Source organism: Doryrhamphus excisus, linkage group LG12, assembly GCF_037039965.1.
Source record: "Doryrhamphus excisus strain RoL-2023G ecotype Guam linkage group LG12, RoL_Dexc_Guam_v1.1, whole genome shotgun sequence".
In the NCBI taxonomy this organism is placed as follows: Eukaryota; Metazoa; Chordata; class Actinopteri; order Syngnathiformes; family Syngnathidae; genus Doryrhamphus; species Doryrhamphus excisus.
In genome coordinates, this window is record NC_136368.1 from 2019572 (window position 1) to 2043527 (window position 23956).

Genomic DNA, 23956 nt, shown 5'->3' on the forward strand with positions numbered 1-23956 from the left:
TGACGTCCTTCTCGTGGCTCAAACGGCCGCTTGGGGAGCGATAAAAAAGAAGCGACTTCATGTTCTTACTGCTATGACTTATGGTGAAATTACTAGCGGAAATTTGAATATTTGTCTATGATCTGTGTAGAAAAGTACTTCACATTTCAGAAAACATTTTGTTAAGGGACAATAAAAAAGAAATGATATATTATATAACTATATATATTATTATTATTGAGTAATCACTATACAGTGACTACTACTATTTTGGAAATGTGGAACTTGAAACATACAGTATAACGTATTGCAGCGTTACTTGTATACATGTTCAAAACAAATTGAACCATAACCATAGTACTATACATTTACTACCTACTGAAAAAGAGTCGACACAGCCATTATTGCTATATTAATAGCTGGCAATACAAGTTGGAAATGCGATAATTATCTCTTGGTGGTAGCGTGCACGACTGCTGCCGACACTGAATTCCAACCCATTGTTTTCTCCAACAGAACAAGCATAGCGGTGGTTGCATGCAGGAGTGCTGCTGGCACTGGGGAGCTGCTGTTCAACACAAGTGAGGTAATTGTGTCTCACCTGCAGTCAAGCATGGTGGTGGGAGCGTGCACGAGTGCTGCTGTTCACTGAGAGGAAAGACAAATTCCAACCCATGTGAGTAGCAAGATAATTGTTTTTTTTTCCTGCAGTCAAGCATGGTGGTAACGTGCACGAGTGCTGCCGACGCTGAGGGGAAAGGTGAATTCCAACCCAAGTGAGTAGCAAGATCATTGTTTTTTTCCTGTGGTCAAGCATGGTGGTGGTAACGTGCACGAGTGCTGCCGACATTGAGGGGAAAGATGATTCCAACCCATTGTTTTTTCCAACAGAACAAGCATAGCGGTGGTTGCATGCACGAGTGCTGCTGACAGCGGGGAGCTGCTGTTCAGTGAGTATTGCGGTAATTGTGTCTCACCTGCAGTCAAGCATGGTGGCGGTAGCGTGCACGAGTGCTGCCATTCACTGAGAGGAAAGACGAATTCCAACCCAAGTGAGTAGCAAGATAATACAATAACTATAAAACTACTACACAGGCTGTACACTGACTACAGTCCATGAGAGTACAATACTACTAGTATTGTACTTTGACATAACGTACTAGAGTGTGAGGGATATACTCATTTTGGAGATACTGTAGTTTTGATAACTATAGAATGTTTTGTTCATGTCTAACTACTTTTAGATGCAAGTGGCTGCGTGGGCATTTATTGCACACACGGTGCATGTGTGTGTGTGCTTCAGCCACAGTGTGATTTGCACGGTCCAATAAGGTTCCTTCATCAAAAAGCTGTAAAAAGTTAACGACACCAACACAAAACATGACGCTGATGTGATGGAGCACCTCTCTCTCGCTTTTATAATCACATTCCTGACACACAAATTGTCTTTTTTTGCAGCAGTCACCATCTAGAGTACATAAAAATGGTCAGATTAGATTATTTTTTATTAAGCACAGAATCACAGTGATAGCATCAGGGCGTCTTCAAAGTTTTGGATTTCATGTTAAAGACTGCATTAAGACTAAATAGTATTGGAGTACACATCAATCCTTTTGTCTTGTCTGATGAGATCCAATGCAAACATTCAGCATTTGCAAAAAAATTTATTATTTTTTAAACAATAAATAAAAGTAGAAGTATATACACATGTAAACAAGTTGGATATGTTATCATTATGAATTATTATTTATTCTATTGTTTATATTTTTTACTCCCCCATAAAGCAAGTTATGGACACTCATATTATCCAACATCAATAGAGACACACACTTAACATTAGTGTTGGGCATGTTACTTTCAAAAAGTAATTACTCATAGCTACTTCTCCAAAAAAGTAACTGAGTTACTCCACTACAAAAGTAACTACTTACCAGTAAAAGTAACCAGTTAGTAATGCCGTTGTTTTAAACGCCATTATTCCCATCACTACTTACCATTTCAACAGTAAGGAACCCTGAAAGAAAACAGTAAAATGTTGGGAAATTTTGCTTTTCTGGAATTTTGGAAATGGTAGTGCCTCCGAGGGGACCTCACGAGGTTCACTTTTTGCTAATTTTTAAATTAATGATAGTCAATGTATATCCATTCAACAAAATATCTTGAAAATAAACTTAAAATGACACAAAATGCCCCTAGGATGTCTTAAAACCTTTCCCATCGAGGGTCACATCCACAAACACTGAAGGATGCCAGGTCAATATATGCTAAACTATCTGAACAAAACATTAGCTTTGTGCTCCAGGTAGGAAGTGGTTCAAAGCTGCATTTGCGAGAAAAAAGAAGTCATCAGAAAAGAGAACAAATATGCAACAAGATAACAAATGTGTAGTGTCACTCGCTCACCACGCTGACATTTCTTCTATTGTTTCTTTTACATTGCAGAGCCCCCCCTCCCCCCGCCATAAAGGTCACGAGTGACAGACCGGCTAATTAAAGTCGTTCAGGTGAGTGGCGAGTGGCGGCGCCTGTAGCACCGGCCGTGTGAAATGACAGGCGGTGAAGACCGGGGTGACACGTGGGGGAGTGACGTGCTGAGTCATGACTCAAAGGTCAGCAACAGGATTCCGACGAGCGTTCGCACTCGGGCCCGTGTCTGATTTAGTTGTCCTCTGGAGGAAACGCTGCCTTACTTGACTAGCAAGAGCATAACATACCGAGGACTGTGCTGTGCTCCTTTTTACATTATGGCCATTATTCAAAACATGATAAAGGTTGTTTTGAAATGATCACAGATTGTGTTTCTTACTTTTAGCCAAGGTGGTGAGGGGATGCAGGAATGGGTCTCTGCTGTTTGCAGATGATGTGGTCCTCCTGGCATCATCAGGCGATGACCTTCAGCTCTCGCCGGATCGGTTCGCAGCCGAGTGTAAACCGACCGGGATGAGAATCTGCACCTCCAATTGTGAGTCATGGTTCTCTTCTGGATGAAAAAAAGGATGAGTTCCAACCACTGTGGGATCACCTGGTAAGGACTATTCCGGGGTTCTGGAGAGGAGGGTCTGCCAGTTACCACAGCGGTCGAGTGGTTAGCGCGAACTCACAGCTAGGAGACACAAGTTCAATTCCACCCTCGGCCATCTCTGTGTGGAGTTTGCATGTTCTCCCCGTGCTTTCCGGGTTTTCTCCAGGTACTCTGGTTTCCTCCCACATTCCAAAAACATGCTAGGTTAATTGGCCACTCCAAATTGTCCATAGGTATGAATGTGAGTGTGAATGGTTGTCTGTATGTGCCCTGTGATTGGCTGGCCACCAGTCCAGGGTGTACCTCGCTGGGATAGGCTCCAGCACCTGCGATCCTCGTGAGGATAAGCGGTAGAAAATGAATGAATGAATGAAATTTTTTATTGTGCCAGGAAAATTTATGAGCATAACGTCATAATACAATCATATAAGTCGTGGTATTATGAGAATAAAGTCAAAATATGATGGGAATAACATCAGTGTTATGAAAAGACGGGTGAAATAGAGTTAAAATATTTGTAAATTTAAAAAAGTAACAACAGGAACAATGGAAATTGGAGAAAAGGTAACGATACATTTTGTCACCTTTGACCTAAAACGATTTGTGGATGATGACTCTCACTGTGGTTTGCTGGAGTCCCAGCACGAAATGGCTTTTTCTAACCTTCTCCAGACTGATAGATTTCAATTACTCTTGGCGGGGCAATCACAGGTCTATCCAGGTTTGTATAGTTTTTTCCCTTAATAATAAAATGGTCCATTTTGTGTTTAGTTGTGTTGTCGTTGACTAATATTTAAATTAGTTTGATCTGAAAGTGTGACAAACATACAAAATACATTTCACGTGATGTTATATATCACTTGCATTCTTCTGTTGATATCATATGCATTCTTTGCTTTTAGCCTGCTTTAAAAAAAAAGATTATGTATCAAAATGACACTTGAATATTTTAATTTTTTTAGTACATGTCCCTGTAAGAAAAAGTTAGGGCACCCCCATGTAGATGCCGACTGAGCTGAAAGCCCATGTAATTCAGAGGTGTATTTTATGAACATTTTGTTGGATTACTGAATTGTACAGTTTTGAATATAAATTGTTGGTTGCTACACTTGAATGAAAGGATATACACAAAGCTGTTTGAATGTTAAAACAGACAGCAAACAGGCTGTTTCAGTGTTCCACCCAAAGCATGATCTCTCCATGAGATGATGGTTGATCACTGTGAAACTGAATATGCGTGTGCATTATGCATTGTGTGTGTGTTTGTGTGTGTGTTTGTGTGTGTGTGTGTGTGTGTGTGGAAGCGTCCACGTGTCGAGTGCCCTCATTGCTGCTTCCAGAAGCAGCCAGTCTTACACCCTGGAAATAGAGCACAGGTGTGTGTGCGTGTGCATGCGTGCGTGTGCGCGTGTGTCCACTGAATGGATTTGCAAACACGTGCTGTTGTACAAAAAGGAGGAGGAGGAGGAGGAAGAGGATGTTTGAGTTATACAACATTGCTGCTGTTGTGAAGTGATATTAAGGAACATTCTGCTCTCAAATAACAACAGTAAAGCAAATAATGTATAAAATCACAATTTCATAGTTGTAAATCTGGGGTGTCCAAAATGCTGTTAGCAGATTTTTTTTTATTGGCCCGCGGTACATTCTAAAATAAACTTCAGTAAATTTACAAGTCTAACAAGAAAAGGCTGGAATTTTTCAAGAATGGCATAATTATGAGGAAATTACTGTAATTTTAGTAGCATAAAGTTGAAATATTGACAATTGTTTTTGAGTTGTAATATGAAAAACAACAAAGTTGTAATTTTTTGGGGTTATGCAAAAAGTTAAAATATGTTACAAAATATTATGGGAATAAATAATGTTGAAATAGCTTGGGAAAAACAGCAGAAGTGGAAAAAAACAGCTGTACTATTATGAGAATAAAGTCTAAATATTAAGACAAAAGTTTATTCTAACGAGGAAAAAAAAATGCAATTTTTTTAGAATAAACTGGGGAAAATAAGAGTTGAACTATTAAAGAAAAAAATATGCTTTTTTTCAAAGTCATAGTAGGAGTAACAAACAAAACTTTAGGGGAAATTAGTTAAATTCTGGAAAAAAAGTGAAAATATGTGAATAAAGTCATCCTACAAAAATAAATGTACAAAGTATTCTGGAAAATATTTGGAATTTTTTTTTAAATGTGGAAAAAAGACAATACATTCAGCATATCTTATACCAAATAGCAAAGTGGCTCTTGGTGGAAACTGAATGATAAGGAAAAGGCAAACACATAGAACTACAATATATCACAACATATCACCTCAATCCCTAGACAGGCATTGTGCAACTATACACGCAACAGTTCCTCTGATTGATTGATTGGGTACACTGCAGAAATGCTGGAGTTCATGCAGGGTTAAAATGTGTACTTGTTATGCATTTCTATGTATTTATTGTTCATATAACATTTTTGTTACACAAGAACACAATAAGGCCTCTGCAGGTGTAGAAGCATGATGCTGAGTTTTTTTTTCCCCTGACATAAATATGAGAAGGTGGCCTTTTTGGATCCCGGGGCCCTTGCCTGCAGCTTCTACAGTGTACATCACTTGGAGCTGAGTGGATCTACAGCGATCACTTGTGTCCAAAATGGGTCACAAAGTCTTTTGAGCAAACAGACATCCACAGCAGCTCCTCCTCGCAAGTGTGAGTTATATGCAACATGCTCCAGAAAGTAGCATTTTGTAATGCTGCTTATGTAAAGCATTACATAAAACAATGAAGCAAGACATGCAACCAAGCCTATTTGTGTGTGAATTTAATGATTGTCTATAGCTACAATGATATCTCAGTGGTGTTCCAGTTGTGTGGTGTAAAAAAAATCATGCGTGTAAAAAGGTAAGAGTTGTGTGTTTGTTGTGTTTGCAGTGTCAGGCTGCCATTCACTGTAAGAGGTTATACAACAACACTATTGCGTTATATAAGTAGGCCGAGCGACGGACCAATGGGAGCACTCCTCGACTGTCACGTGACGGCCCTTGGCAGTCTTTGGGCGAAGTGGACACGAAAGACAACACGACGCGCTAGCTTCCTGTGCTAGCTACGGAATTAACAGCACAGCGACAACTTGGCTGTTTTGGATGGTCGGTCGGTCTTTTTCCAACATGAATAACGAACTTCATATAGGATTGGGAAATGATCTGGACTTGACTGGGAGTCGAGTCGTGTGCGGAGGGCCATAAAGCGGCGAGCTAGGCGTTAGCTCGATGCTAGCTTGACGGTAGTTCGACATTAGCTCCGGGTTAGCTAACTGGCTAGCGTCTTACATAAACCATTTCGCTCCGTTGCTAACATTAATAGACATGAACTTTACTGCGCTAATTATAAATTATATGTGGCCTTTTTGTTCGTTTAACGGATAACTTGAGTTAGCGATGCAATGGACACTATTAAGCTTCTTATTTGCTAAACCCGGAGGATTTCACTTCCCAGCTGTACTGGCTGTGTATTAATGCAAAGTGAGCTCTAGAAAAATACAATATAGTTTCTTTAAAACAAAATTTGTCTGTCCTAAAATTGTGCTTAAAGGGTAGAACAGCTCGGAAATTGAAGCGATACGGAGAAAAGTTGAGTGGGAGGAGGAGGAGGTGGAGCGACCGCAACCAGCTATATTACAAAATAGCTGTCCAGTGATTCAAAATGAATCCGAATCTGCTCCCAATGGGCAGTAGTGGACCACATTCCGGTGTTTGTTTTGGCCGCATGGAACTTTACTTTAGAGTATGATTATCGTCTTTTCTAGACCCTTTTTGAATTTATTAGCGGATTAGAAACTTTAAGGAGGGCCATGGAGGTCAGGTCCCAGCCAAGTGAGCACCTCGTCCACCCTCTCTCCAACCCGGTAGCCCCCGGGATCTGCCCGGAGATGCTAGAGGTAGCCGAGGAGGCCGCCCGGGCTGGGGACTTTAGCCTGGCGGCCGAGATCTACAGCTCGCAGCTGTCCGACCTCCAGCAGCCGGACAGGGGCTTATGCCTGAGGAAGGCGGACTCTCTGGTGCGCGCCGGGAGGATCTCGGAGGCGTTGGACTCTTACTGTGCGGCGGCCAGCCTGGGCAAGTTGCGCCCGGAGGAGCTGCCGCTGCTGGTGGAGAGCACCGCCCGGAGCCTCCGCGAGAAGGAGCTGGGCTTACGAAGCAGCGGCAGAGATAATGGGGAGGACTGCGACGGGGAGTGCACCGAGGACGAGGCTCTGGACTTGTTCTCCTGCGGCCTGTGCAGATGTCTTCTCCACGAACCCTCCACCGTGGAGTGCGGGCACACGTTCTGCAAACGCTGCCTGGAGAGCGACTCTGTCACGGACTGTGTGCACTGCAAACAGGCCCTGGTGAGGAAAGAGGGGCTGCCCAACGGACGGAGACTCAACGTGGTCCTCAGCGGCCTGCTGGACAAGCTCTTCGCCACCGAGAGCAGGGCCCGGAAGCTGTGGCTCGAAGGGGAGGTTTTGTGGCACAACCAGAACCTGACCGAGGCCCTTCAGAAGTACGACGAGGCCGTGGATTTGGGTAAGACATCCACTGTCTTGGTGTGCAAAAATACATGACTTGAGAATAATTTTTGTCCGATATCGTGTTGCTTTTCGAACAAATGACCTACTTTTCTCTGCGGTACTTCCCGGTGTCTCCGGTAGGTGGTGCTGTTGCACGTGTGCCGGCTCCACAGAGGTCAGCTGTTATGTGACTGCATGACTCACTGTCCTTGATTACCTAACGAACACACATAGCTACACTTTCCTCTCACAGACTTACATTTATCTCATATTACTGAGAACTAAAGAAGAGCAGAGGAACCCTCATTTTATAGAACATAAAAAATTGGAACCCATTGGACTCAAACACTTAACCCATGTTCAGTTCACTGAGTCTTGGGTAATTCAGGTCATAGTTATGGGCATGATATGTAACTGCTAGCGCGGGACACGGGACACACCTTAGTTGCCAAACAGAATGTTCTATTCTCGTATGTTGCCTCCTAACCAGCATTTATTTACACGTTTTGAATGAGATCCGTCAAATGAGCACCGTGTCAACCTATTTATACTGCAGGATCAATAGTGATTAATGCATTCTGTCCACAAAAGTGTTCATTTGCAGCTCCCGCGCCAGTAGGCACTGTTTCCCCAGCATATGTGCGCCTGGTCTGAAGCCTGCCATGTGGCATGAGAGCGTTGAGGCAGTGCTGCGTCTGCCACATTGTGTTTGGCGACATTGCGCGTGTCGTGTTTGCCATGACCATATGTTGGCGATGTTCATTCAAGGAAGTGCAGGGCCAACATTCCGTTGGGCTCAGCTTGAAAACACCCATTTTATGATTGCAATAGAAAGATTATAAGGAAGAGAAGTACGATTTTCTTTTTTTTCCACACACTACTCAAGTATTGAGTTTTTATCAACACATACAGTGGAACCTATAAAGTCCTATGCCCCTGAAATTTCTGAATTTCCTCATTATGTCCAGGAAAAACTGCCTTTAGGGTCATCACGCATAACTTCATACTGGATGAGCACTTTTGGGAGCATCAACCTTTTTTTTGCGCAATGAAGTAAAATGACAGATCATCTGAAGTCTGAAGCCCCTTCGTCTTCACATTCTGTGCTCAATGACTCGGGGTTTGCCTAAAATGTGATCCATCACCCTCGTGGCTGTAACTGAAAAGCCTCTCGTCACATTCAATCATGTGACCCAACATGGGCGTTTGTGTAAGCAAACACCGTGAGCACGTGACTCTGCGCTCCTTGTCACGTTACATCGCTGGCCTACTTTGGTTGCCCCGTTCGTCCTGACCTGACTGTACCTTGTCTCTGTGTGTGTGTGTGTGTGTGTGTGTGTGTGTGTGTGCAGCGCCCTCTTCAGGCAGGCTGCTGTGCCAGCGGGCTGAGCTGCACCAGGAGATGGAGAGCTCCAGTCAGGCTCTGCAGGACGCCAGCACCCTCTGCATGATAAAGCCTCTCTGGCCAAAGGTGAGAGGAATTTTGACTTCCTGTGTCAGGTAGACACAAGAATTATGACCCAGTTGTGTAACATCCAGTGGCAGTAACACAAATACTTTTGTTGTCTTGCTTTGACTTGCGTAAAGTTTGTAGGTTTCATAACTGTAACACTTCTATTCTTTTTTTTTTTGCCCCACCGACCTTTAAACCTCTGTTTATTGAACATTAAAATGATAGTCACATCCCACCTTTTTTTTTTAGTTTACAGTATTAGATAACAATATATCACCTAAATGTCACACTCTTCAATTGACCCCAACCTTACTACATGTGTTGAAATGCATAACAATCCAGAAGATGCCTGGTGGGAAACATTATTGCCGTCTACCACAGTGCCATTCTACAGTAGTGATTAATTTTGTGCCTCCTTCAGGCTCACTACCTCAAGGCCACAACGCTGAGCCAAGTGGGTCGCAATGACGAGGCCTTGCAGGAGTACTTGTTGTGTGTGGCTCTCAAGCCGAACTGGACCAAAGTCAAATTGGAAGCTCAGAAGGTAAGACTCGGTCCATCTGTCCGTCTTATGGCGGCTGTCTCCCGGCAACGCCAGCGCCCTCTGCTGGCTGTACGCTCACACCGTTGCTGTGGGTTTTACTGCGCAGGTCCTCAGCGAGCTCTTCTCCTCCGTGTTTGAGAAACAAGACTTGCCGACGCCACTGCACCCTCTGCAAGGCGGCATAGCCTCACGCCTCATCAAGCCACCCGCACTGCTGAGGTCGCTCAGGCCGGTCACACAGAAGCCTGCTTCATCCTCACAGGTCAGCCACCTCAACTACTTACCATAAATCACTCACTTTTGGCAATGTAAACACCTTAAAACAAGCTATTGTGACAAAGTCGATCTTTTTAAACCAACATGTCTTTGTCCAGGACTCTGATTTGTGCGTGACAAAAAGCGCCTCGGCAGACGAGTCGTCTTCTAGGCTCTCTGCTGCCTCTCCTTGGAAATCAGACTCTTGTGCGGTTGGAGAGACCAGCAGCAAAAGCCTGGCTGCTGCACTGGCCACAGTACCAGCACCCCCTACTGGTGTGAAGAGGAAGCAAAGTGACGACGCATCTCTGGCAGCCTTCTACCCACCCTCTAAACTGCTCAAACCTGGTAGGAAATGTTTAATTTTTCCCAAATGTTGCGTTTGTATAATTTAAAAAAAAGTGAGCATTGGTATAAGAGAATGTTGCGTGGCTGGGAGAAGTCACAAATGTATGTTTGACTGTCCTGCAGGCGAGTCCAGCAGCACGACGACGACGACGGCAGCAGGAAGTAGGAGCGTTCCAATGGAGCTATTGGACAGTGGTGACATGGAGTGTTCTCTCTGCATGAGGTGATTGGCTGGCAGGTCAACACAACAATTAATGCTAAATACAGACGTATTTCCCTGACATCCGTCGTCATGGTCTTCCAGGTTGTTTTACGAACCAGTGGCCACGCCCTGCGGACACACCTTCTGCCTGAAGTGTTTGGAACGTTGCCTCGACCACAACCCCAATTGCCCTCTGTGCAAGGAGAACCTATCAGAGGTGAGCGTTTTACCAAGTATGTCATGCCAGCCAACTGCTTGCTAATTTTGTGCTCATGACATTGTGTCTTTGTCCACGTCAGTATTTGGCCACCAGAGGCTACAACAAGACGCTGCTGATGGAGGAAGTGCTGCAGCGCTACCTCAGCAGCGAGCTGGCAGAAAGGAAGAAAATCCACGAAGAGGAGATGAAGGAGCTCTCCAAGTCAGTTTCATACATGTGCCGACACACATACGCATGCACTTTATTTAAACTTATTTAAATATTACACATTTACAGTGTAACTCTTCACTGTAAGATCATTATTTCCTCAGTATTAATTTTAATTACACCAAAAAAATATAAAATAACAATATAATGGAGCACACTGACATTATAAATAGGAGAAAATTCAATCAATAATCAAATCAGAATTAAAATACACAATAACTCTTGATGGCATTTTTAAACTGTCTAAGACAAACATAAAAAAATTAGTTGTTAATAAACAAAATATTTGTATAGACATTAAAAAATGTTAACCTTTTGTAAATCTCGGAATAATTAATTTAACTATTTTAATGTTTAACAATTAATTTTACGTTGTTTTTTTAACAAAATAAATATAAAAAATATTAGGTTTGATTAAAATAGTCTTTAAGGTTCTGTCACATTTGCCCCAAAACACTAAATGGTTGAAATAGCTGCAGAAGACCAGTGAATATTTTGTTTTTGTGTTATTCAACTTGTTAAACTTGTCTCTTTCAGCCTGAACCAGGAAGTGCCCATCTTCGTCTGCACCATGGCCTTCCCCACAGTCCCGTGTCCGCTGCACGTGTTCGAGCCCCGCTACCGCCTCATGATCCGCCGCTCCATGGAGACGGGCACCAAGCAGTTTGGCATGTGCATAGCGGACGAGCTCAAAGGCTTCGCCGACTACGGCTGCATGCTGCAGGTGAGCGCTCCATCCTGCTTCGGAGCCATTCATCACCTCGCTGTCACAAACCCAACGAGCGCTTGCTTGTTTTTGCAGGTGCAAGATGTGAAATTCTTCCCTGACGGCCGCTCGGTGGTGGAGACGGTCGGGGTGTCTCGCTTCAAAGTCTTAAGTCACGGCCAAAGAGACGGCTACCATACTGCCAAAATAGAATACCTGGAGGACAAAAAGGTGGAGAAAGAAGTCTGCATCTGTAACCATCACACACACGCACACACACGGCCACCCGCCCTAATCAAGACTGTCTGTCGTCAGGTGGAAGGGGAAGAGCTTGCTGAGCTGCTGAAGCTTCATGACGCCGTGTACGAGCAGGCCAACAACTGGTTCACGTCGCTCAAAGACAACATGAAGAGTCAGATCCTCAGCCACTTCGGACACCTTCCCAGCAAAGACCCAGACCCTCAGGTAATCCATTTCAGTCCTTACAACTCAAACTGTTGTAGTCTGGCTTCATTAAATTCATGCATTCATCCACTGTATACACAAAAGATGAATCAGGTTAAGAGCTAAGTGTAACACCAAGTTATGATTATAAAATATGACCAACATGGCAGTTCCAGCAAGCTATCAAAGTGGCTTCACCACCCCTGTGGAACCTCATTCCATTTACTTTTGACTTTTTAGCAGAGCAGTTGCGCCCTCTGCTGGTTGCAGCCATGTAGTAAACCGAGGCTCTGCAACCATAACAAAAGACATTAGGTTAGTAACCGGTCGTCTTTGTGTAGGCAAGTCCCAGCGGGCCGGCCTGGTGCTGGTGGCTGCTGGCCGTCCTTCCGCTGGAGAACCGGGCCCAACTCACCATCCTATCCATGACCACCCTGAAGAGCCGCCTCATCGCCATCCGCAAGGTCCTCATCTTTGTCACGCGCAAGAAACCGCGATGAGGCACCAACTGGACAACGCCAGGCGTTTGTGCACATCCATGCAGTCACTTTTTTTTTGTTTTGTTTGTATTGAACTGCTGCTTCCTGTGTTTGTCTCTTCATTTGACTCTGCTTTTGCTCTCTCTGTCTGGTCACGTGACTAACGGCAGCAGCGTCGTACTCTACTGTACAGATTCACACACCTTTACAAACGGGAAGCAAAAAAACGAATGTACCGTCTGACTGCCCGTTTTGGCGAGGAGGTCATATCGTTGTCCGAGGCGACAAATCTTCCTGGCGTCTCTGCTGATAACGTGTGCCGCCTCTTCTTGTAGCATATCTTAGCATCCATTATACGCTTTTTTTCTTCTTCTTGTTGTTATGCCGCCAAACTCTTAAGATTTTCACAGCGCACTTTTATCTGCTGTCCTTTTCCTTAGGAACTGGAGTGATGTTTTGATTGGACAGTGACGCCCCTTGGTGTTGACTAACATGAAGCAACTTTGGTTTGATGCTTGAATGTGACCTCAGTTTTGGAGCTTGGTTGTGTATATTCATGTAACATGGAGGCCTTGTTTATGTTCACTTTCTAAGTACATTTACAAATACACCTGGAGGCCCGATGCTTCCTTCATTGTAGACTTCCTGAATGTGTTCCCACTGTCGAAGCATCTGTAGCAGCTTCTTGTGGAATCGTGGACAATAAAAGAACCGCTCTTAGCGCCAATTGGTTAGATGAGAATGCTGATGATAATGCTAATTTAAAGGCCCCGTCTGTGAGTGCATTGCAATCTGTGCAGAATGTTCTGATGAGAAACCCACTTAAGTATCCTTGAATGGGACTTAAACTAGCCTAAAATAGTCTCCAGGGTCTAGTCAGACCTGGAACTTTCCCCAGAATTCGGACCATGGGTTGCTAAGGTGTGTGATGTAAATGTACCATAAGCTCACTAATTCTGACCTTCCAAATGTTGGTGACCTCCGTTCACAACATGCTGTATTTACCATGGAATATTTGTAAAGGGAAATCTTGTATCTATTTTTTATTGCCAATAGAGACAACCAAATCATGTCGTCCTTGCTGTTTTTTTTCCCAGAGTTTTCCCGGAAATGAAAAACAAGCAAGAACCCTGTTTTTTCTCAGCCTTGTGGAAGTTTTTTTAATCCTGATTATTAGTTAAACTACCAATGACGTCACGCTCCATAAATTGCACAGCGAAAAGAGCACCTGCGTCATGTGGCCACAGGGGGGCAGTGTCGTTGAGGTAAAGCAAACCCTCTGGCAAGGGTGGGGAGATCCTGCAAATTTTTACATCAATCCCATAGTAAGGATACTGTTTTTGTATTTTAAATTTTTTAAGATTAATTATTTTCTGCCTTTGCCCGTTTTATTTCGATTTTACTCACGGTGAACAAATTAAACTATTATACTTTTTTAATTTAGTTAAAACAAATGAACAATCTATATATTTGGCATACCCTACTGCTACCCCAATTGTGCCCCAATTACCCAGAGTCGTAAAAGCCGGAATGGTGCTTGGATCCAGACCCATGGTTAATTCAATTCAATTAAATTTGAGCTCCATATTTCCACAGCATTTCAGTCCAGCTTCAGCTTCCCGGCGCCTGTGTCTCATTTTAAATTTGGATTTTTTTTTCACCTTATCAAAGTGTTTCCGTTTTGTGTCAGCATTAAGGCGTAATGTCTGCGGACATTGCATCATCTAGTTGTGTGACATTAATAAATTTGATTTCCATTGCTAATTTTTGTAATATTCTTTTGTCAAGGACCAAGTATTTTGTTCATCCAGACCTAGGATGTGTTATTTTAGTGTTCCCTTTGGTTTTTTTTTAGCAGTGTACATTCCCTCCCACTGCAATTAAACATAAAGCCAAAGAAGTGTCATTATTTCGGTTAGTTATGTGTGCATGAGAACGTGGGGGAGGCGGGGCCATCGAGAGGATGAAGGCGGGGAGAGAGACGACGTGAGCCGGCCAATCTCAGCCTCGAGCCCGGCCCCATTCAGTCGCTATGTAGCAGCGGAGGAAGGTCTGCACTGGTTTTCTACAGAGGGAAGGGCCGCCGTGATCGAAAAGGATTTGACGTTAGAAGCTTCATTTGTTTATGATGATTCGTTCCCTGTTAGCGTGAAGGAGATTCATATCGCGGTGCTGATTTTTCATCGTTTTTGCTTAAAAAAATGGCGAACGACTCCCCGGCGAAGAGCCTGGTGGACATCGACCTGGCATCCCTGAGGGTGAGTATGAACGTCTCTGTGTGGTGTGTAATCATATACAATGGCCGAAAAATGTACGAGACGATGGTTGTTGACCAGAGTGGCTACTCCTCTTTGTCTAATCCCCGCCGCTGTGAGAAGCCGAGGCCGGCGGGCGCTGCCGGATCTCGCATTGAACATACCCTCGCTCAATTTCCACTGTATTAATGAGGAATAATGGGACGCTTGTTTCTTCACCTAGGACCCTGCTGGCATTTTTGAGCTGGTGGAAGTGGTGGGAAATGGCACATATGGACAAGTTTATAAGGTAAGGGTATATATATATTTATATTTATATATATGCACAAACATATTAGCATGTCGTCCATCCTATGGATGCACAGCTGGATTAAAGTACCACCATGACATCATTTAGGCCCGCATCTCACATCCATTATTTATTTCATCCTGCCTATTTTGGCTCAAGAAGAAAAAGGGATGCTCCTTTCTTCTCTTCATCCTCCTGACATCTACGCCCCAGTTAGCGATGGTGTGCACACTGCGGGGCCTTCCTTTGCACTGATTTAAGAGATTCCATCCCCTTGACAGGCTCCAGCGCCATTGGATGGGCGGTGTTTGTGCATTTGTGCACTCCGCTGCCCACTGTGGCCTTGTTTCGGTTGCTGGAACGGTTCTCAATGCTGCATCAGTGGGGATAGGCCCTTCCATCACCATCTCACACACACACACACATGCATACACTCACATACACTGTGCGTAAAATGGTAGTCCGCATTCCCACCTTCCCTCAATCCATTCAGTGCTCAAATCCCTCATTTGGTTTGGCTTTTGTACTTGTTTTGTACTTAGATTTGGAGTATTCCTGTCTTGTTTTGTCTCAGCGCTAAGCGCTACGACAACGGTTTGCATGGACCATGACTTTGCTCTGTAGGGAAGCTTTTTGGAGTCCAGGTTTGAACCCTACTCAAGTTATACGAGATCGTTTTGTGTGATGCTAGCATTTTCTTCCCAAGCTGGACCGCTTAAAGCTGTGTTTCCAGGCGGTCTATTTGTAGCTATGATGGGTAATGATGTCATCATCGAAATTGCGTAATTGTCCCAGACGTATTAGCGAAAAGTGCATAAAAACATCAAAAGCAAATAAAAATGTGCTTAGAAGAAAAAAGCAAGAGAGAAGCGATACATGCTTTCATGTCAAAGCCGCCAAAGGTCTCTTCATTTTTTATGTTTCAAGTAATCAAGGGTCAAGCAAAGCTAAATTAGCGACAATGTCGCTACATTGGAAACACGGGATCCCTCCTGCTACGTCTTCTTATTCTCTGGCCATATGTATTTGTATCCATTACCATTTTATAGACTCCTAAGCAAATAGAAGATGTAACTTTACTCATTATTGATACTCAAACTGTTGGCAACTGGAGTGCAGTTGTTGACAGTCCTGCGGCGTACCGAGGTTTCCGTCAGGAGCGCCGCAAGAAGGCAGGGAATCCTGGGCTGCAAATGGAACCCAGATCCACCGCGACATTTTGAGTTTAGATTCTCAGGATTGGATGAATCACAACCGTTTTTCTTCCTCTGGCCTCCTCGCACTCAGCTGACCCAGAAACGTGTTTTCATATGGCGCCGCACACGTGCGCTCGCTCCAAAACACTTAGTCATCGGCCCGGGCCGGAGTGCGACGGGATGAGGGCACGTTGCGGCCGTGTGCTCCGACCGGGATGGAAAAATAAACGTGAAGGAGAAGGAGCCGGTGTTCAACCCATCATCCCAACACCAGCCTGAACACGCAGCGCAAAAGAGGTCTCACTCTGTTTATTTCCGTTAAACTGGAGGGGAAATTCAAATCTGAGCTGAAGAAAGCAGGAAGTGTTGCAACTTTTTATGATGAGACCGCGCTCAGCATGCGGGCTGGGAATCTCCCCCTCCCCCCAAGGAACCCGTTTAACCCATTTATGAGTTTTTCACTGATCCCACTCCAACTGTATTTTATGAAATGTTGCTTGCAAGGAAGTAGTCAAACTGAGGAAGTTGTCTGCTCACAGAGGAGAAGTTTAACGACTTTAACGACTACATAATCACACATCACGCATGACATTTTGTTCATGCAGCAGAAGTCACTTTTAAATGATGTGCTAACCCTGGGTGTCCAAAATGCGGCATGGGGGCCATCTGCGGTTCACAGCTTTGTTTTGTTGGCCCGCTGCATGCTTGAAAAATGTAATTTAACAAGAAATAAAAAAAAACAGCAAAAATGGGAAAAAATCAGCAATTTTGCAAGAATATTGTCAAAATATTTAGACAAAAAATTTAATGTAATCTAATGAGAAAAAGACAGAATTTTAGGAGAATAACGTTGTGATATTCATTCATTCATTTTCTACTGCTTATACTCACAAAGGTCGCAAGGGGTGCTGGAGCCTATCCCAGCTGTCTTTGGGCAACAGGCGGGGGGTAAACCCTGGACTGCTGGCCAGCCAATCACAGGGCACATATAGACAAACAACCATTCACACTCATACCTATGGACAATATAGACAAACAGTACTTGGGGGAAAAAAACCCGCGCACGCAAGTGGAGAACATGCAAACTCCACATGGAGATTCAAACCCAGGTCTTCAAATTGGGCATCATACCCTGCATTGTTAACGTAAGCTAAAAGTCATTATAAACAGACTTCCACTACACTATTGTGGTAGCATAATATTAAAAATGGGTGATAAACATTATAATATATCACCTTTAACTGGCTTCCAAGATGGAGCATTGTAAAAACTACAAATCGGCGTGCCCGCATGGACTCACGCCAAGCCAGGTTGCGACCTTCCTGCTATTCAAACCTTAGCGTGACTACTGGCGACCGCTGTGACCTTTAGTGCGACCACAGTTGACGACAACAAGAAGTAAGCTTCCAGGACCTTTTCAGTCTGAAGCTTTCTTATCTGCCGTGACCTTTTTTTTACAGCATAACATCAACAGGAAGTGGATGAGTGTTGCCGCTGATGCAGGAGAAGTGGCTTTGTGTTTCATGCTGTGGTATGGACACATATTAGCGTAGCCTTTAGCCTAAAGGGTCATCGCCCTCGCAGGTTAAAGAGACCATTGAGGACAATACTAATAAAAGTCTAGCAGAGCAGGTCTGTCATTCGTTCTTTCCTGTGATGCTAAATCCTAGAAGGCAATTTGTAGGGGTGCCCCATATGAGGCTGAAGATGATGTAGGGGTGCCCCATATGAGGCTGAAGATGATGTGGGGGTTCTCACTGTTTTTGAGGAAGACACTTTGCCAAATGAGCTGCAAACATTCCATGAAGAGGGCAAAAAAAAAAAAAAAAACTCAGAGCTTCAACCCTCATCCAGAATCCGTACAAGCCCGGGGCTTGTTCTTATCACCGGAACCCCCCCGAGGGCTGAAGCCACCTGTAATTTTATCATGGATATGTCGGTGCCATCTTGCCACCCTCATCCAGAATCCGTACAAGCCCGGGGCTTGTTCTTATCACCGGAACCCCCCCGAGGGCTGAAGCCACCTGTAATTTTATCATGGATATGTCGGTGCCATCTTGCCACCCTCATCCAGAATCCGTACAAGCCCGGGGCTTGTTCTTATCACCGGAACCCCCCCGAGGGCTGAAGCCACCTGTAATTTTATCATGGATATGTCGGTGCCATCTTGCCGTGTTTGTTTCATAGAACAACAGTATGAACAGAGGGAGCCTGTTTTACAGTCTCTTTGACTCGGTGGGTGGAGGCGGGGCCGCTAGCATACACAAAAGAGTGTAACGTATTGGAAATTAGATTAGCAGATTGCAATTAGTCAAATATTTTTTTCTTAACAATAAAGTTAGAATCTCATCTCATTCTTGTAGACTCCAACTTTTGTATCATTTTGTATATTTTGTATCGTTATTAGAGTGAGACTAATTAGACTAATTAGAGACTAAATCGGTCACATCGGTCACGTATGCTCCAAATACGCCTCAAGCCAAACCCCCAGTCCAGATGCGGTTATCCGCCGGTAACCTGAGTCAATGAGCGCTCTGGCTATTGTACGTTTAGCATATAACAGGAAGTCGTATTTCTACTGCTGTGCGCTTCCAAAAAAAGACCCCCCCCCCACTGCATCAAAGTTGTGTATGGGATCAAGCCTTTATTGAGCATGAAGCTCTCTGGCATCATCTTATCCATGTTGGTGTCATGCGATTGTCTTTCTTTTCAAGCTTTACTTGTTCTGTGACACAAAAGCCAAAATGTAGCGCACCCACGTTAGCGTTTAGGCTGTCTAAAACGATCTAAAACGGTATAATTCCGTCAGGAATGTCGTGACAACGAGGTGTCAAGGTCTGAGCCGTCTTCTTTCCTGTGCGCTGCCTTCAGAAGTCGTAAACTTGTACGCTTTCCCACCGATATGCTGCAAAATGGTGTCCGTAAACGGGAGACTTGGCATTTATTGTACGCAGACCCAATGAATGAATGATTTTGTTGTGTTTGTGTAATTTGTCAATTTGTTGTGTAACGGCACACTTAGACATCGTATTCCCACTGCATAAGTGTGTTCACATCGGAAAAAAAGATGCCGAGACGTGTCCTTGACTCAGGGAATCAGATCCCGTCTGAGCTTCAAGTGGGACTGATGACAAGTGGACTAACCGGCACAATCCAACCCCCTCCCCCATCCCCAACCCCTCCACGGCTTATTACAGCCCCCCCATCCCCTGCCTCATGCAGCGTTTAGGCTGCATGAGGCTCCTTAATGACGGTTGTCGGTCTGTCTGAGCTTGGGTGGTTTACACTGGAGGACATGTCCAAGTGTGTGTATGGGGGGGGGGTGGGGGGGTGGGGGGGTGTTACAGTACGGGTGGCCATCTGGAGCAGAGAAAAGCAAGCTGCCACTGGGTCAGCGGGCTGTTTGTCCTGCAGACGTACTCAGAAGAAGTCCTGCAGAGAAGATTGAGAGATATAAAATGTGTCCTTCTGGTTCATACGCGAGCTGAATTCATCTTCATGTTATTTACATTTAGCAGCGACAAAGCAGGGTGTTTCTGGGCATGCCCAAATGCCGAACAGTACAGTCAGTTCATGTGATTGCTGACCAACGAGCCTTGTGGGTGGTGTCCGTTGTCGTTGGGTAGAACCAGGGCAGTGGAGCTAACAACATGCTATATGCTAATAACATGTAATAACATGTGTAAACGGTGTTTGTGATGCAGCTCGTAGGTTGAATCAAAGGCCCATTTATAATTTACACGGTGTGATTCTTGTCGTTTTAGTACCAAGAGTGCATGTGTTTTGGTTCAAGTGGGTCACATCTGGTGTCATGGATGAACATTGCGACGCATTTTGTAAATAAACAATGTTTATATATAAAATATGACAATATGCAATGTAAGTTACAGTAGAACATATTAAGTGTAGTATTATGTGCCATCGGGAGCAGTAATGACACAAAACATTGAGTCAGCCATGGCATGTACGGCATGACATAGTGAAAATAAGGTCTCCTCCCATCCTGTGTGGAAGTGGTACATGATTGTTTTGTGTTTAGTTTAGAAAAAATAAAGTTGAGGCGAACTGGTCAGCTGACAAGGTCGCCGTGGTGATGTGAGTGGGACCCGGGCGTTTCTTTGGTGTCTTTGTCAGGTGTTTTTGTGGGCTTTCGGGACGCTGGCGCTGGCTATCTGGAGTTTGAGGTGTCTGAAGCAGTGGGGAGGTCGACGCCATGTTAGTTTACAATACGTGTTGGAGAGAATCAATACAGCACAGTACAGTAGTTTTGCCTCATTGGAGTGTTTTTTTAATTATCGCTTATTGGGGTTATTTTTCATGTAATCAGTATGATGTCATAATTCCTCATATCTGCTCAATAATCAGTGAAATTATAAATCGTGCTTAGTCAGCAGGTTTACTGTCACTTATTATTTTGATGCGTGTGACTGAGTGATTCTTCCTGAGTAGTGATATTAGTTTTAAAAGTATTCAAGTATTAAAAGAAGACACCTTAATTGCGCTTTACAGGCATTGCATATGTATTTAGTTACTGTACAATCCGACAGCGCACACCGAGATTATCCCGCGTGGAAATATGAGCCATCCGAGATGCTGTCATGATGCTTTATAATAGACTTCTTGCACATGACCGCTGACAATAATCCACATATTGTTCAAATATTCATCAATAAACAAACTTGTAGAGAGAATTTCTAACCTACACACACACAAATGCACCTTCTGGCTGCCATAGCAACAAACAGTCCCGTACAGAGCAGAGTAACCGCTTTCTCCCTGCTTGCAGTCTGCAGGCTCAGCCAACTCGCGTCCTCATTATTATTAGCTTTTGTTTTCATCCGCTTTAGGAAAAAAAAAAAAAGAAAGTGTGACCCAGGCTTGCCGGTCATGTGACCAGCCATCCTACCGCCTGATTGGCCTGCGGCGATGAGTCTGGAGCAGCTGACCAGAACGCAGGCTTCCCATTGGAGCAGCGCTTCTTAGAGCACTTCCTCCTGTAGCCGGGCAGACTGGTGCACACTCCCCAGGAGGAGGGCTGGAAACAGTCAAGACAGGACGGCTTCACGTGGGAGTCGTTCACGCGTCTCTCCTCTCGCGAGGATTTCAGATGCTGGGATGTTGTCGTGACTCCCGACTGTTTCCAGGCAGATTGAGTCAATCATGCACAACTCTAGAACCCACTTGTTATTATTAGTTATTAGCATCATCAACATTTCAGGCTTTTTTATTTACATTGGGCCTTTCTTGCTTTATTTATTCTATTTTTTTAATGTATATTTTATTTCTACAACAAAAATAATAAAAAAATAACAGGGCTACAAATTGCCCTCGGGCCACACTTTGGACACACTTTGGTTTTTCAAGAATATATTAATAAATCATTGCATTACATATTGTCTGCAGAAATAAAGCACTTTTAAGCATAAAAAAGGCTAAATGAACTAAAATACATATATAAGGCGCACTCACATGCATGTTGTGTATGTAGTATACGTCACCGGTCAGTAGGTGTCACTAATGTTACACTAATAAGACAATAGCCACCGCAGGAAGTCAACTAAATGAACTAAAATACAAATACAAGGTAGAAGAAGCATTGTAATTGTGAATGTAGCATTCAGTATTGGCCACAAGGTGGCGTTTATTACAAATTTAAATGATCTTGATAAGAACAGAATAATCACAACACAACAAACACAAGCTAAAACTCAACAACTTACAGTTCGGAAAATCCCATCAGTGAAGTTGGCCAGATTTGCCTCGCATACACCTCATTCCCAAAGAAAAGTACCAATCCGAATGAACATATAATGGGATTCACGGGGGTGGAATATTCCTTTCCCCAATCCGATTGAGGTATCTTGTATCTGCTCAAACGGAAAGTCGTCAGGGTGCGTTCTTCTTCCTGGTGTGTTTCTTCTTCTGTTGTTTATTGGCGGTTGGCAAGCAGCTTTGGTGTGCATTAGCGCCATCTGTGGAACAGAATCTAAACCCTTCTATACGCCATTCACAAGTCCACTTTTATTCAAAAAGAAAATATATATCTATATAAAACATGTCCCCAGTTTCATTATAAAATATTAGCAAGATTGAATTTGATCTTTTCCTGTTTAAGTTCTTTCAGCAAATGCTGAAATATGACGTAACACGCAGCTCCAGACGTTCTTCACTTTTAAAAATGGAGGCCAACAAGGACTGGACTGCTGCGGAAAGTTTGTTTTTGATCCAAACTAAATTCCAAGACTGGACAAAGGAAAAAACTGGCAATACGGAGTTATTCCAACAAGTGAAAGAAAAACTCAGGGAAGTCGGTATCACGTGATGTTGATGTTTACGTTTTACTGTGAATGCCCCGTTGACTATTCTGTTGGATTATAGCGTCGCAGGGAGACGAGAGATTGGAATATTCCTTTCCATGGATACCATTGTTTTTGGAAAAATTCCATTCGGAAAGAGAAAAACTCCTCATGTAAACGCGGCTAATGCTGCTAAAGTTCAGAGCGCAGTCATCGGTGAATAGGAATTCTTGCAGCTTGTCAACAAGGACTTTGGTCTTGGCCTGTAGACGACGCGGGTTGAAGAGCTTGCCATCTGTTCCGTATCTAATGTTGATCCCTCGGTCTGGGTCCTGGAAGGCATCACTCAGCATCACTGAGAACTTGATGCTGAACAGTGTCCCGAGATCGGTTGACTTGGTTTTCCTCCACTGGTGCATATTTTCATGTAGATTCTTGTGTTTTCATGTGATATGAAGATTGATTTCTATCTCTGGTTTCTCCTTGGCATCATTGCTAGCCACTAAGTAGCGTTATTTTAGCATCCAGCCGCACATCACTCCTACCGAGCAGTTTTAGCGATGTGTGTCTGTCACTGACGTTGAAGTCACAGCCGGAGGAAGTTGTGCAAACTTGTGGTCATGTGACATCATAGCGATTTGTTAAAGGACGCGGGGTGATGCTGAGGGTGAGGTGTCATCTTTGTGAGGGTTTAGAAGGTCTCCGAGCCACTTGGAAACACCTGATCCGTGACTAACTGGTCTTTCAACCTGACTGACACTGCCGAGAACCTCCAGGACATGTCTGGACTTGTCTGCACCTGCTTCAGTGTTTACTCCGTGAAATTTCCAAAGGCATTTTCTTTTACTTTTTGCAACTTTGCGGTTCCAACACCGTTCCCTCGCTCCGCTGCTGCTTTCCAAACATTGATTAATTAATAAAGGTTGCCTGTTATTAATGAAAACATATTAAAAGACATGTCATATATAATACAAGTATTATTATGGTCATGAGGTATCATTACTGTTACATTACCATGGCATGTCCTACAGTACCACAGTACATAGAGTACATTATGTTTAAACACTGCTACGCTCACTACTAACTCTACTCCTCTTGGACGTGTGGAAGTGGTAATATGAAATGACATGGGGGCGGCATGGTTCAGGTGGTACAGTGGTTGTCTTCCAACCGGAAGGTTGCGGGTTCAATTCTCCGTGATCATAATAAATAATTTTTGTAAGCCAGCCTGAGGCCTTGGAAGTCTCCTACTTATCATGAAGTGTTGAAGGTGTGATTGCCGGAATGTCAATCAACAGGCTGCTTTGACTCAACGTGGGCTAATGACTTCCAGCTAAATGCTTGTACATATGCCAGCAGTATGCTAGCACGCCGTTCTCTGCTTTCTTAGCCGTGGCGTGCACTGTCACAAAACATCACGTGCACGACTCAGCAGCTTGTGTGCTTCTTCTCCCTGCTGTGGCCTTTAGCCCCGCCCCCTTCCTCACTCGCTGTAGGCTAACTCTGTCTATTTTTAGCGTGCGGCGG

The 23956-nt window shown here is 43.9% G+C and overlaps 2 protein-coding genes across 14 annotated transcripts in view; both read left to right on the forward strand.

Moving 5' to 3' along the window:
• Nucleotides 1-5967: 5967 nt before the first annotated feature.
• lonrf2 (LON peptidase N-terminal domain and ring finger 2) lies at nt 5968-14157 on the forward strand. Its single transcript, XM_058081876.2, has 12 exons — nt 5968-7551; nt 8888-9006; nt 9410-9532; nt 9639-9794; nt 9907-10135; nt 10259-10358; nt 10440-10554; nt 10637-10758; nt 11302-11488; nt 11567-11701; nt 11786-11935; nt 12256-14157. The coding sequence occupies exons 1-12, from the start codon at nt 6837-6839 to the stop codon at nt 12412-12414; spliced, it is 2310 nt and encodes a 769-aa protein (XP_057937859.2). The 5' UTR covers nt 5968-6836; the 3' UTR covers nt 12415-14157.
• A 207-nt stretch (nt 14158-14364) lies between these two features.
• The window catches only part of LOC131135660 (mitogen-activated protein kinase kinase kinase kinase 4-like), a 49084-nt gene continuing 39492 nt past the window's right edge, over nt 14365-23956 (forward strand). For 3 of the 13 annotated variants that reach the window (XM_058081836.2, XM_078795271.1, XM_058081837.2), the window contains exons 1-2: nt 14380-14651; nt 14872-14937. In XM_058081836.2, coding sequence (XP_057937819.2) covers nt 14595-14651; nt 14872-14937 — 123 coding nt within the window. In that variant the 5' untranslated portion in view covers nt 14380-14594. Of the gene's footprint in view, nt 14652-14871; nt 14938-23956 lie in introns of all 13 variants that reach the window. The other 10 variants (XM_058081833.2, XM_078795268.1, XM_078795272.1 and 7 more) reach the window with 9 other exon arrangements.

What these genes read in the sequence shown, in the direction of transcription:
- lonrf2 (XM_058081876.2), top strand. Translation starts at nt 6,837, where the DNA reads ATGGAGGTCAGGTCCCAGCCAAGTGAGCACCTCGTCCACCCTCTCTCC. An exon ending in TCAAATTGGAAGCTCAGAAG is followed by an intron (nt 9,533 to 9,638) that starts GTAAGACTCGGT and finishes TTTACTGCGCAG; the next exon opens with GTCCTCAGCGAGCTCTTCTC. An exon ending in GCAAAGACCCAGACCCTCAG is followed by an intron (nt 11,936 to 12,255) that starts GTAATCCATTTC and finishes GTCTTTGTGTAG; the next exon opens with GCAAGTCCCAGCGGGCCGGC.